Source organism: Chaetodon auriga, chromosome 2 (assembly GCF_051107435.1).
Source record: "Chaetodon auriga isolate fChaAug3 chromosome 2, fChaAug3.hap1, whole genome shotgun sequence".
NCBI classification, from domain to species: Eukaryota; Metazoa; Chordata; class Actinopteri; order Chaetodontiformes; family Chaetodontidae; genus Chaetodon; species Chaetodon auriga.
The window spans coordinates 19,192,981-19,206,878 of NC_135075.1; the positions used below are offsets into that span (position 1 = coordinate 19,192,981).

The following is a 13,898-nucleotide window of genomic DNA, read 5'->3' on the forward strand; positions in this document are numbered from 1 at the left end:
CTATGATTATGTCTTATTTTATCGATAAAACTACCCAGACATAGACCGACACCTAAAGCAGTTTAAGGTTTTTTTGGATACTTATTTAAGCAGACGATCCAAATACTTCACTGCCAGACACTACACACATGATGTATGACATCTTAAGCATTAATCTTAAAGCATAATTGTTAATTGGACACATATTGTACATTTTACAAACTGTATGGAATTTATTTTAAATGGGATAATTTATATTTTTAATTTGCAACTACTTGTGCACTGCATCACTGAAGGAAAGACAATATTCACATCCTTATTTACAGCATACTATATATACATATGAACACACAAAGTGGCCGTTGATGACTTTGACAAGGAAACAGAATAAAGGTTTAAGCTTGTGTTGTTGTCCTCATAAAAACGTGCCTTACCGACAACTGCATTTTGTATCCAGTCAGATTGTTTTCAATGTTGTATTGTGACACAAAGCAAAAACTAAATGTATTTATAAGTCTTTTATGCAGGTGACTCTTCATGTGTTGTAACTTGAGCTCTCCTGCACTGACATCAGTGATTGCTTGCCATCTTCTTGCTGTGGGATGCTAAAAGACTCCTCCTCCTCTCCAAAGGGGAGTTTAGAGTTTACATGCATAACGTCCGTGGGTATGATAGACGGTGTCCCGCCAGACCCGTTTCCTATGTGGAAAGTGATGTTGACGTTGACCTGTGGACTGCTGGTCACGGGGCTGATCAGCTGTGGGCTGGTGGGCTGAGAGGAACACTGCGTGGTGACGCTGGTCTGGGGAGCAACAGGCTCTGTGTTGGAAAGTAAAGTCATGGGCTCCGACAGAGCAGTGGGTGGACCTTGAGCTATGGTGGATAGCAAAGGGCCGATGGACTCGCAGCTGTTGCAGTCGTCTGCTCTGATGAAAGTTTCAGTATTGTGACTACCACACTGACTCTGGTCACTGCTGCCGTCCCCTTTCTCCAGCAGACACTGCTGTTCCGCTGAGGTTACTGTGAATGAAGTCTGCTGGGTTTCTCCCAAATAACTCTGATTGATCTATGGTAGAAAGACATGAAATGGTTAATTCTCAGTATTCTGTAAAGCCAGAACTTTATTCAAAGGTTTTCAAGAAGAAAAGCTGTAGAGGTCTCACTTTATCGCCACTCTCACAATTTCCATTTGCATCTACTTTAGGATGAAATATGGCAGCGTCTGGGCAAAAAAAAAAAAGCAGAGGGAGCATGCAGTAATGATGAGTAAGGCAGTGAAAATGTGCAAATGGTCCCTGAGAGTGACCGTTGTTTGAAAGCATCACATCATTCTTGATTTGAAGGTGAAGATGAATATAATGTACGTACAGTCATAGCTTTTCCACAACACAGGAACATGATTAATGCACAGACGGCATACAGTTACCTTTCTTCACTGTTTTCCAACGGAACAGCACAATGATGGCGATGAAAAGAAGAACCACTCCAATGCAACTGCCGAGGATTGCAGCTAACAAAGAGGGAAACAACAACACAAAGCAGAGGCAGAAGGAGTTAAACGTTGAGATACTGATTAGATCTCACAGGTTTCTCATAATGACTGCTTTGAAACACAGAATCAGTTTCCGTACCCAGTTTAACATCAGATACTGTGCTAGGCGGTGGGCTTTTTGTTGAGTGGTTGAATGCCGCCTCTGAAACAGAGCTGAAAGTCAATGTGGAGTCTGTGAGTCCACGTGGCTCCTTGGAGTCTGAGGCTGCTGAGACTGTGCTCATCATTGTACTCGCAGTTGTGAATGCGATCTCAACGTGAGGCCATTTTGTTGACTTATGAGGTTGTGTGATGGATGGGAAAGCCTCAGATCCACACTCCGTGTCTGAGTTAGCGTCACCTTTTCTAACAACAACCCTCCCATGACAGCTGCAGAGACAGAGATAGAGAGAGGTCAAAGATCTCAGCTCCCAGAACACCTGGATGTAGATGTGACTGTCCTTCACTCACTCTGTATGAGGCCGACAGCGGTCCGTGTGGGAGATTGAATCGGAGAACGTCCCATTGGGGCACCGTTGACACTTCACATCTGAGTTAGCCGTCCCTGTAACAACACCCAAACATGCCGCCATTTATTACCATTTCACTGTCAGACATCACATTTTGTTTTATATGTAAGTAACATGTTAAGCTTGACAGTATATGCAGCTGATGTAGACATTAGAGACACATAGTTATCACATAGTCAATAGGAAAGGTTTGTGATTCGACCTTTGCAACATACTCTTCAAGGGTTTATCCCTAAATTTCAAAGTGAAATATCTAAGAATTACATATCCCTGTATGGTAAACACATTTAGAAGCGACTATTGGAAAATAGCTGCTGTACCTGGCACCAACACTCCATAACCGACTTTGCATAGCTTGTACTTGCTACATGCTGAGCAGTACGGGTCATCAAATCCCATGATGCAATACATCCCAGGCTGGCACCCACACTTGGACCTTGTGGTAGGGGAGCAGTTCTGGACTTCCCTCAGACCTTTGACTGATTGTATGTTAAAGAAATAATATTTTGCTTATGTTACAGAGACTGTTGTGTTAAAAAAAAAATAAACAAAACATACATAATTTTAAATTTTTAACAGAGATTTATGGTTCAGTTACTGACCTGATTTACATCTGTTACATGAGAAGCAGTTAGGAGAGTAGTTCCTGCTCTCCATGTACTGGCCTGCTGGGCATTCTTCACATACAGTCTCAGCAGTTTCGGAGCATGTTTGTCTCAGTCGCTGTCCTGTTATATACAGGAATTAATCCACGTCAAATCACGTCATCGGCAGACGACAACACAAACATTAAAAGATACATTTCATATTATTCCTCATGCATTTTACATCATAGTTAAACTGTACCATCGCATCTTCATCCCTAAAACAGTGTCAGTGATATCACAGTCCAAAACAAGATGGTGATATGACCTATATGCATGTTCTGTCTCAGGAGGTTTTTATTCATGAAATGCATGTTGAAAGTCATTGAGTACTTACTAATTTTGGAACAATGCAATTAGAAGTGTTACTTTTCCCACTCGGGCGCTTGAGTGCAGTAAGAGATTGCGGCTATGCACTTTAGTACGCACATTTTCGAGCTAAAAGGAATTCAAATAAGCACTTGCTGCTACACTCGCTCACTGCATAGTAGAGACGTGGGATGCAAAGCAATTAACTCCGCACTGAGTGGGAGAGATGAGGTTAGCAGGCACATGAGATCAAATTATTGCTTGAGCACATCAGCAGCCTTTATAGGCCGAATCTTTACAAGAAGAGTGGGAAGGTGTGGGGAGGACAGATCTGATGAAAGAGCTTCCAAGGAAAATTCACACTGAGAATATGTCTGTACATATGTGGCCATATTAAACGTGTCTGCAACTGTCAAGCATGCTGCACTGCTGGCAATACATTAAGTCATGCTCTTCAAAGCCAAACCGCTTGTGCCTTGTAAACCACAACTGGAACAAGTGTACCAATTTTAGGTAGAAGTCAGTGAAGTAGAAGAAAAACGAAAAGTAATTGCTGTGAAATCCCCAGTAGTGTGGACAGAAGGGCACCCTGAAAATTTTAACATGGAGCAATGTTACAGCAGTTTTCTGCCCTAAGCTGCTGTTGTTAGCATGCATGGCTAACTAGCTTACTAACCAGGGAGGCCAATTAGTGCATCAGTAGCTAATTACATTAGTTTGTGGGTTATAGGTCAAGTTAAAAAAAAACAAAAGAAAGGCTTGTTTGTCATTAGTATTATCCACTGTACAGTATTTCCACACTGCATAGCACAGAAGCTGATGTTAACAGCTCTGTTTTGGAAGGTAACACTCCAGCAACCACAGCAACACAATCTAAGATAGTGTTACATTTGCTGGACACATTGTTCAGTCCTCATTTGAAAAGCCTTTTTCCACTCTATATAAAACATACTGTTTGAACTGAGAACAAGCATGTAAGCTAAGTATTAGCATTTATAATCCTGAAATGGGCCTTTCTGCACAATAAGTGCTTTTATTTTGGTATTTTAAGTATATATGATGCTAACACTCATGTGCTAGGATTGTGAATGCAGGACTTTTGATTGTAAAAAAGTATTTTTACTCTGTGGTATTTTTTACTGCACTACAACTTTCTCATTACTTGCACACAAATACTGATACTGTGTGAAATATGCTAATATGAGCTGACTAGCGCTGCTGTTTCTCAGTCTGGCTCTACTTTAAACATAAAATTTTCCCCTTCTCTCAGGCTGAAACAAGGTACACGATCAATGTCTTTGGCTATAGCCGTCGCTGTTTATCTTGTTTCACACCTCCACACCCAAGCTTTTACCAAAATGTTTCACAGCTGTGTCATCAAATAGCTTTTATTCAACAGCTTTATCTTTCAGTACAATACGTACCTGAGCGTTCATAGCACTCTGTGTGTTATTTAAGAAACTGTTCTAGCCGTGTTTGCAGGACAACACTTACCAGGGTTGCATTTCTTGCAGCACAGCTTAGAATCATCTGACAGGTACTCTGTTGATGAGTTTTGGCAGTTTCCATTTGAGTCTGACTGGTAGGGCAGAGAGCAGACCTGGGAAAGAGAGATGAAACTTAAGGGCAACTCATCTTCGGCTGCTCAGATGAGGACAGTGAAGAACATAAAAGTATTTTCTCGTAATCCTCACACGTAAATTAAGACGACTAGGCGCCTTGAGCTTCATGTTGAATTTAGTAATTTTGAACTTAGGGGAACATATTTGCATCCCACGTCTGTATCAGTCAGACATTTACCTTTGAAATGCACCTGTTCTGAAGTAAATCATGAGCCTAAATTTTAGTCAACCAATCACTGAAGACAGTCATTTTAAAATCAACAATTTAGTCACTGGCTGATCTAGGAAACGGACAAGTTGACCAATGACTGGTAAAGTGTTTCTCCCCCTTAAGTTGTAGCTTAAGACCACCCACACCTGCGCCCACTTTTTCCCCTCTGGTTCCCGCTCACCTGAGCTGCAGACGAAGTCAAACAGCAAACAGGCAGCCATTGTTCTGAATTTGTAAGAGGTGCATTTCACCTCTACAACTGCTCTCCTCTCTGCGGGGCCCTCCATACTGACCAGGCTTTGGTCACTGCGCACATGCATGCAGTAACTCAGGTACAACCGCTCTCTTGTATATAAATCTCACAGAGACAGCTTCTGTAACCACAGCGCCGGTGTGCTGAGGAGTCGCGACACAGTTGCTGACACACCTATACTGTGAATTGAAACCTTCTTACCACAGTGCCATCCAGTGACAAGCAAAAGTTAGAATGTGCTGACAGCAGCAGTGTATTTCTCGTCTTACAGGAAGCAGAGGCGACAACCTAGAAGAACTCAGTTCAGGAGCGCACTTCTTTTGTGGTGTGACCACCAGTAACACAAAATGTGGCGATAGAGAGATAACGCTCTGTGAAGCTTTGCGTTATTATTCACGGAGAGTTTATCAAAGGGAACATTCTGTTTTTTCCTTTTCCCCCTGGCTGCTTGCCCAAAGACAGTCGAAGGGCTACTGCATCATTTCATTACTGGCTCTCTTTAACAATGGGACGCTCAGTCTGAAACTGCATCAGATGCCAAGAAAGCGAAACCAAATATTCATACAGTTTTACCACACCACAACTGTGTTTTTCTCCACAGTGTGACTTTGTACTGTAATACAACCTTGTAAAACTCCTATTGGGTATTGGTATAGAAAAGTTTAAAGAAATGTTTTAAAAGAAATGAGAAATTCTTCTCCTGCTGGCTCCATGACAGGTGACAGCGTGAGAGTTAGAAAGATGTTTAAAAGGCAAAATGCATTCACATTTCAGAGCTGTGACACAAAACTCATTTTACACATTTTTAAAAGTTTAAATTCAGACCCCCCCCCCCCCCCCCCCCTTAAATTAATCCAAATAAAATAAACTTAAACCGACAATTCTCATTGCGTTTGAGCAGTGTTTTGGTCAGCGGCTGAATCCCGACGCTGACTTTCATCCAGCCTGTCCCTGATAAGCGCTGCAAACATGCATGACAGACCTCCAGACGAACACACACAAAGCCTACCTTGGTAGTTCGGGCATTCAGCAGAACCAGGATGACAAGTATGTCCCTCATTGCTTCTTTAAGGCACGTTATAGAGTGTAGAGGACACGGCTGCCAGCTTGTGAGCTGTGCTGATCATTTCATTAAGGCGGACCGGCAGTCTGTGTAAGCAGGAGCAATTTCCTTGAACTGAGCAGCGTGTTTGAAGGAAGGAAGCGAGCAGGCAGGCTCTAACCTACATTCACTGGTCTCATGTGAATAAACATATTTGGTGAGACAGAGTTAAGATCTTAAAAACTGATGCTGCGCTTCCACGTGTTGATACTTTCTTTGTGTATGCAGCATGAAAATACAACTGACCTTTGTTTGACCTGATTAGAGGATAGATACACAGTGCCTGCGCTCGGAAGCTCTCATCTTTTATTGTTTTTAAAGATTGAATGAAAGTCGACTTAATGTGACATTTTCGACGTTGATGGACAGAAGACAAGAGCTTCACAAAAATGTTTGCATATGTACATATTCACACCCTTAAACAGGACACATCCAAAGCATCTCAGGTGCAGTGCGTTGATTTTAGTCGTCGCATAATTAATTTGTCAAATGGAGATCAACCTGCGTGAAGGGCTTTCACTGTGGAAGTTCCAGCTTTTGGCGAGTCAGTATTGTTGCAGAACCTGCAGTATACGGAAACCCTTAAAAATCCAAAGCCAAAAACTGGTCCGACCATCATTCATTACTTGGCTGCAGAAAAATGAGTTCATTTTCCAAGCTGCTCCCCGTGTGATTCATGCCATTCGTATGAAATGCTGGGAAATTTGCAACATTTTTTTTTTTTTTTTTTTTAGAAAATTACACAAACAAAAGTCCCTACCGAAACAGGAAGTGGGCTCAATTAGGTTTTCCCTCATTGTTTAAAGACAGGCAGGTCCAGGTGCAGTGCGGTCCCTTGAAGCCCAGCTTGGTGTGTAGCATCCAATTGTTTCAGTTATCGCAGAATGTGAGACAGGATGTCGATGGAATTTACCAAAGTGTTTTCAAGAACAACTGGTCTGTGCTGCTGGGTGTCTGCTGTGCTGTGGCAGGATATTGTAGCTGACAGATGATTAAAGTGAGGCCCGGGTTAAGCTCTCTGCGACGGCTCACATTTGACATCACTGAGGAAGGCACGGAGGCCCTAAAACATCGTGTCCACCTTTACACTCTGGCCTCCCTGTGGGGACGTAGGGGGGGAAAAAAAAATCATATCTCTGTTGTCTTAAATTGAATTAAAACGGTCAGTTTGCCTCGTTCTCATGAGAGCGAGGTCAGGAAGAAGAAAGGATGCTGTCTTCTTATCTAAACGCCACGATCTAGTCAGAACCAAAAATATCTCAAGGAACTGAAGGTCTCCTAATCTTGGCCCTCTTAAGTTATTCAGCAACTTTACATAAACATTTCAGTCATTTTCGCCCACAGTTGTACGCTACCTACGAGTGACTGCTGTAATTAAAACATGCCCTGTCATACGTCATCCACAGGCAGCGTGCATGCTGATATCGTGCCCAGCATAATGCCCCTGTGTTCCGCACTGTTTGTTCCTGCGTGAGAAGTTGACATTCACTGTAAAGTTTCCCCTCCCACATACTCAACACTTCTCTGGTATTCAAGTACAGCAGAAGCAGCCCTGTTGCCCACTGTGGTCTTGTTGTATTTTCTCTGCTACAGTGAATAGCTTCCAACATGTTAAGCCTTTTTAATGCCATACCTTAAAAACGTGACTAGTAGAAGTGAAACTCGTTATAAAGGCTCACAGCGGCTTTTTTTTCTTTTCTTCATCTTTGCCCTACTTTCGTGTTTTGGTGCCCTGATCTTGGATACTGTACTTTACTACTGAGTCATTTCCAAAAGTACAGCATAAGACTTGATACTTGCTTCTGGCAGGAACACACACTCTGGCTGTATTTTTTGCTGAAGTTACATCCTTAAATTCTTATGGCATAGAGTGCAGACTTTCACATCAGTCTGTGCTTACACCACAATTGCCGAGCAATGATGATGTACATGTGAGACAAGAGCATGTTTGCAGCGATGTCTCATTGATCTCAAGCAAGTTTCAGATCCTGCTTTTGCTCCATACTGTGTGAACTGGAAACCAATGGCTGCCCAAAGGTAGAAAACTACATTAAATTTGAAGCTAGTGGGCTAAAACATGGAAAATAAACCGGTGTGCTCATTTTCTGAGGACTGAAGTAAATCACCTGCTTTGCCTGATCACTGCTAAGTGTTGGATTAGTTTATTGATGAAGAGCTCTCAGTAGGATGTTGTAATGTGAAGTCAACTTTGCATCATAATCGCTATCCAATGAGCAGAGCATGAAAACACACGTACCATTTGAGAATTTGAAGATATGATGAAAGAATGAGCTTCAGAAGCATTATTTCCCTTAACAACTGTTTGTGGTGAAAAATCAAAAGCACTATCTCAAAGCCTCATCTTACACAAAGCTTTACTCCAGTGTCCCTGCATCCCTGCTCTCAGATAAAGATCAGCAGTCTGCCTGTCAGATAACCGGCACATGCCTGACGATTTGCTTTGAACGGGGCCGCTACAAAACATCAAAGTATTGCAGCTCCAAGACAAAACAAGACAACGGAAACTCAAAAAATCTTAACTATATTCCTGCTGAACCTGAATCACGACAAAACATAAGAAGAAAATTACACTCTCTTTACTTTGAGTTCATTCCATTGGTCATTTTTGTGGATTTCGATGAACATGCCCCGATTCATTCGGTGTACGCGATCTAATGTCTGCAAATACATTAGCATGCAAAACACAAAGTGGAAAGTGTCATAGGTGGGGTCGCCACATGATTTGACATTAAGTATAGGTGGCTGTGGTTTCCTGTGAATTGCAACCTGCGTACAGTACATCAGCCTGAGCCTTTGCTTCTACAGCATTTTCAGCCTCACAGTAAGGAAGTGTCAAAGGAAGTTAAAAACAGAAGTATGCGTGAACCTGGGAGCCAAAGCAAACAGTTGGAGAGGGAAACACAAACCGGTGCCTGAGCAACAGAGATGACTCAAAACGACTTCAATGTTGCGAAATTGACAAGGTCAAATTTAACTTAAAGCATGGGTTTAATGTCTTCCCTTTTCACTGTGGTGTAACCATATGATCTCTTGCCTCACGTCCACGAGGCTGCTGACAGTCACATTTGAAGTCTAAATCTGTTCAAGCTTTATTTCAGATGAGAACAAATGAAGAACAAATAAAACCTGCTGCTCGGTCATGTAAATGATCCCCATTTCATTAAGCTTGCATGTATTTAATCACATTGTGCATGCACAAATAGACAGAAAACAACCCGACATGTTGCATTTCATCATCTAACTCTAACTTATTATGTTCTGGAAAACATTGATCTCATCTTTTAGATTCATCTATTTCAGATCAGGCACTTTCAAAAATGCCAGTGCACTCTCTGTTGAGATCATTGTTTGTTTCATATTGAAAAAAAAACTTCTTTTACAGTGTGGTGCAGACATTTAGCAGAGATAATACAGAAAATCATCACTGAGAGAAGCATTTCTGAAAAAAATACAACACAGATTGTTAAAAACATGAGCATAAAATAAAGGAAATTGTTTTGGGTGGCATCTGATGTCTTACAGGAACTGCTATAATCACTTAAAAATAGACTTTGATGGTTTGTCAGTGCAAAGAGTAAGATGTACTTCCTAATTTTCTTTTGGGAGAGAAGTGCTGGAAGTTGTGACGAGCCAAGCGAGACACATCTGCGGTCTGGTCAGAGATCTGTTTACCGGGAACTTTGGCTGTAGAGAGATCCTGAAAAATAATTTTTTATGTTTTCACTAGATGAAACGTGAAATGTCTCTGCTATTGTTGCTACACATCCCGTCAAATTTGAGACAGCTTGACGCGTCACTGTAGGAAAAGCAGGGGTGTAACCGATAACATTAATAAGAACTCATCCCATCGAGATAAGCCAGTTCCTGGGCTTTGTTATTGTGCATGGAACAGTTGATGGACTGTGGCCATTGTTAATGTTATTAGTCCCACCTGTGTGTTTCCTGCTATAACGAGTCAAAATGTGTGTCCCGTGAAAAGATCTATAATGTTTTAATTTGAGACACAGTAGGAGGCCTGCAGCGTCTCACCTCTAGCTCCTTGTCATGTGACCCAGTGGAGCTCCTCGTATTCAGACTGCTCCGCAGATCGAGGTTGCTTGGCGGCGGCAGCCTGCTCTGACCTTTGTTCGACCAGCCTGAGAGGCAGTGCTGGAGGAGACCACAGACCAAGACCATGAAGTAAAACCACACAGGGAAAAAAGCCACAGCTTGGTAGTCAGAAATCGTGTCGCTAATTCAAACACTTACTCACCGACGGTAAACCCAAACTATCCGAAGGGTCAAAACTGCATCGGCGATGAGCTTTGTGCTTGTAAGGTGGCAAGAGGGCGGAGCGAGGGATGCTGACCCTTCCAAAGGAAACAAAAAGAAAAGCAATGAGACAACAAACATGCTGCTGCAACGGTAAAACGTGATGATTCAAATAGAACTTAAGAGCAACAAAAACACAAAACACAAGAAGAAAATAAAGTGAAAGGCTACAGACGCACAAATTTGTCTCATCGATCTCTCACATGGACTTTTTTGTTGAGCTGCATTACACAAGGGCTGGTAATGCATTAGTGAATCTCAGAAACTTTTTCTCATTTTTCCTTGTGACTCCTGGGAATCCCGGACAACGCCTGAACCCAGCGCCTCGGTACAGAGTCCTTTTATTCTTAGCGATTCATCAAGCAGGTACAAAGTTTATTGAATTAGAAATGTCTTTTGGCTGGTACCGATTAAGTTCTCTGCTGGTCCTGAGCGGTCGTAAAAAGGCAGTCAGAGTGCACACCATCATTACCTGACGAGAGCTGGTTCAGCAGCAGTGTGTGGGTGGGACGATTTGTGCTTTTTGCACACCGGACAGCACTCCTGAGAGTGAAGTGGGACGGGGAACAGTCTGCTGTTAATCCTGTAAGAGAATGTACCTGAACAAAAGGTGAGCAAGCAGAGAGGAGAGTTACTTCAGCTATCATGATGAGAAAAATAAGAGTCGCCTAGAAATAAATAATCCCTCTTACACTGATGAGTATCCGTGTTAGCCTCTGGGCTGTCGTGGTCCATTAGCAGCGGCAGGCCCGAATGCTCCTCCTCTGAAAATCTATGATGAGAACCAATGAGTACTAATTTAATGTAGCCATCATCAATTGCAGGAAGGCTTGGCACACATAATAAGCTGCAAGTGCAATCGAGCATGACGCACTCACTCTGCTTGTGGGCTGTGGACGCACTCGTCCTTATTTAGCAATCGAAACACGCGCAGGTCATTGTAGAACTCATCAGAGCGCTCTATCAAGGAGCCCTCAGCATCCAGGACTCCTTAGAGGGAATGAACATCAACTGTTAGGGCTCCATTAGATGATTATGTGTATGAGAAAGAGACAGGCAGACAGAGAGAGCAATAAGGCGTACCTGCTATCCAGTCGTACCCGAGTAAAGGCTGCAAATGATGCCTGTCTGAGGCAGGTATCTCATCCTGCTCATCAGACTGAAATGTGACCCGACTTGGCATCTCCTGCAAAAACAAAACAAGTAGTGCAGAGCATTCGTGGTCAGCATGTTCTACTTCTACTTTAACAGCTGCTAAAAGAAAGAATCCATCTACTACTTCTGTAAACTCTTACAAAGTCCACACACAGCAGAACATCCAGTATTAGTCCTGTTGTTCTATCTGTCACAAGTTAAAAGCTCCAAAAAGCTTTAAAATGTTCATGTCTTTTATTCTGAGCAACTCAAGCAGCTTAATTCAAGTTTATATGGACAAATCTTTGCACTTGTGGGTCCAAATACCAGCACCACTGAATCATCTCCTTTACTTCCTTACTGGTTGGCTACACCCCCCACCGTGTTGTGACAAATGACCACTGTAGGGTGTGTGAGTGACCAGTGCCAGAGAGGGAAATATAGAAGATAACAACAAGAATATTGGACTTTTGGGTGCTGAACGCAATCATTCACCCTCAGGGAAATTGAATTACGTTGATTTCAGGCAGCTGATGAACATTTTCTGTGTCTTTAAAGGTGGAAAAAGACAGCTGAGACTGAGCCTGTGAGTTTCCATCGGCATGCAGGTGAGTACCTTTTCAGTTTGAGATGAATTATTCCTTTAAGCGAACCAGTTTATGCAACACTTACTTCATGAGATAAACGAGATTTAGGGAACACGATCGGGGTAGTGCTGGTGTTCTACTCGACACTGCACAGCTAATTTTAAAGTCAGACACAAACTTAAGTAGACACGGTTCTTGTTTCTTACCTTTTCTTTGTTTTTTACTAGACAGGACTTGGTGCTGGCTGGCCTTGTACCCTGCAGCCTGTCTTGGACCTGTGGATGATTGTCGCTGTCTGTGACCGGGTGTGATGGTGTTGGTGGTTGTTCAGCAGACCCTCCTCTGTCTTTGGGAGTCTCAGATGGTGTTGTGACAGAGCTCTGGGTGCCTGTTTGTCCCTCACATGTATCTGATGGAAACATGGTGGAACAGACGTCTTCATCAGTGATGACTGCAGGATTCTTTATCCCTCACATGCACGCTTGCAGTGAAGTGTAAAGTGATAAACAACAGAAAACAACAAAGCCCAAATGTGCAAGTTAAAGGTCAGAATACAGCAAATGTTACAATTTTTGGAAATTGTGTGTAGTTTTGGCACAAAAAATAAGGTGAACTTTCTGGCTTTTTCCCCCTTTCAACCGTATCCACCGTCTCAATATGTGACCAAAGTTCCATACATATCTTCATTAAAACTAAGCGTTACTCCTTTTGCTGAGATACTGCTCAAGAAAAAAAGCTAGTAAGTGGACATTTAGTTGACTAGCTATTTGTCGTTTATATAGTACTTCAGCTAACGTTACTTATTCTGTAGGTTTCACAATAACAATATATTTTGCATACGACACAGCATTAAACCAAACTTTGACAAAATGTTAGCTCCGGATTGAATGTGATGAGGAGTCTGGGTCAAGCTCAGAGTTGACTGAACAGTTTTCACCTGCAGACTTAAGTGCAGAGATTTAAAAATAAGGCAAATGAGGATATCCTGGACTACTGACACGGCCTGAAACAGCAGCATTATCTGCTAGCTAACTTAGCTAACGCCTGCGACTTCTGCCGCGTCTTCGGCCTCTGGAAACAAACTGTTTCATTACCCGCAAATCTCACGGTCGGTTTGGCGAGGGCTGCCCGGGCAGGACCGCGGTCTCCATCGGTCAGGATGAGGATCTCAGCAGGGTCTCTCTTTTGCTCAGCCTCGTCCTCTCTCTCCCTCTTGCGGCTCTGACTGCAGCCGCACAGCCGCTCCACTTTCTCTCTCTGCTGCTTCAACTGGTTCAATAAATCTTTGTTGCGCTTTCGTAAGACGTCCAGTCGGTCCGTTCCGTACATTTTTCTTTACTTTGCACAGCGTTAAAATCACGTTTTTCCAACTGAGGGGGAATCAAGAGTTCAGATTCTTTTGTGATTTAAACCAGACTCCACCAGCTCCATAACAACGCGTTGACAACAATGATCTGATTGGCTGGGAACCTTCTACCCATCATGCTGTGCGAGGTTTGTCTTTAAAGTGACAGAAACACATTTGATTGAAGCTACAGGACATGAGGTTGAACAACAGAGGGCGCTGTTTACTTAATTAGTGACACTGCAAGCAGTCGGCGACGGTCAGCACACAAAATGCAGATTATTGATGTGGAACTACAGACAGAAACAAGGACTAAACC

General features: G+C 42.6%; 2 protein-coding genes across 2 annotated transcripts; both read right to left on the reverse strand.

Moving 5' to 3' along the window:
* Nucleotides 1–209: 209 nt before the first annotated feature.
* On the reverse strand, nt 210–6,244 carry tnfrsf1b (tumor necrosis factor receptor superfamily, member 1B). The gene is made up of 9 exons (XM_076748151.1): nt 6,089–6,244; nt 4,488–4,593; nt 2,643–2,768; nt 2,361–2,519; nt 1,982–2,075; nt 1,611–1,900; nt 1,406–1,489; nt 1,143–1,201; nt 210–1,045 (listed from the first exon to the last, which is right to left on the reverse strand). The coding sequence occupies exons 1-9, from the start codon at nt 6,137–6,139 to the stop codon at nt 515–517; spliced, it is 1,500 nt and encodes a 499-aa protein (XP_076604266.1). The 5' UTR covers nt 6,140–6,244; the 3' UTR covers nt 210–514.
* A 2,466-nt stretch (nt 6,245–8,710) lies between these two features.
* On the reverse strand, nt 8,711–13,694 carry miip (migration and invasion inhibitory protein). The gene is made up of 9 exons (XM_076747783.1): nt 13,329–13,694; nt 12,441–12,643; nt 11,597–11,699; nt 11,392–11,503; nt 11,206–11,285; nt 10,986–11,112; nt 10,455–10,551; nt 10,232–10,351; nt 8,711–9,899 (listed from the first exon to the last, which is right to left on the reverse strand). Exons 1-9 carry the CDS (start codon nt 13,561–13,563, stop codon nt 9,765–9,767), a joined length of 1,212 nt encoding a protein of 403 aa, XP_076603898.1. The 5' UTR covers nt 13,564–13,694; the 3' UTR covers nt 8,711–9,764.
* Between the last annotated feature and the right edge of the window lie 204 nt (nt 13,695–13,898).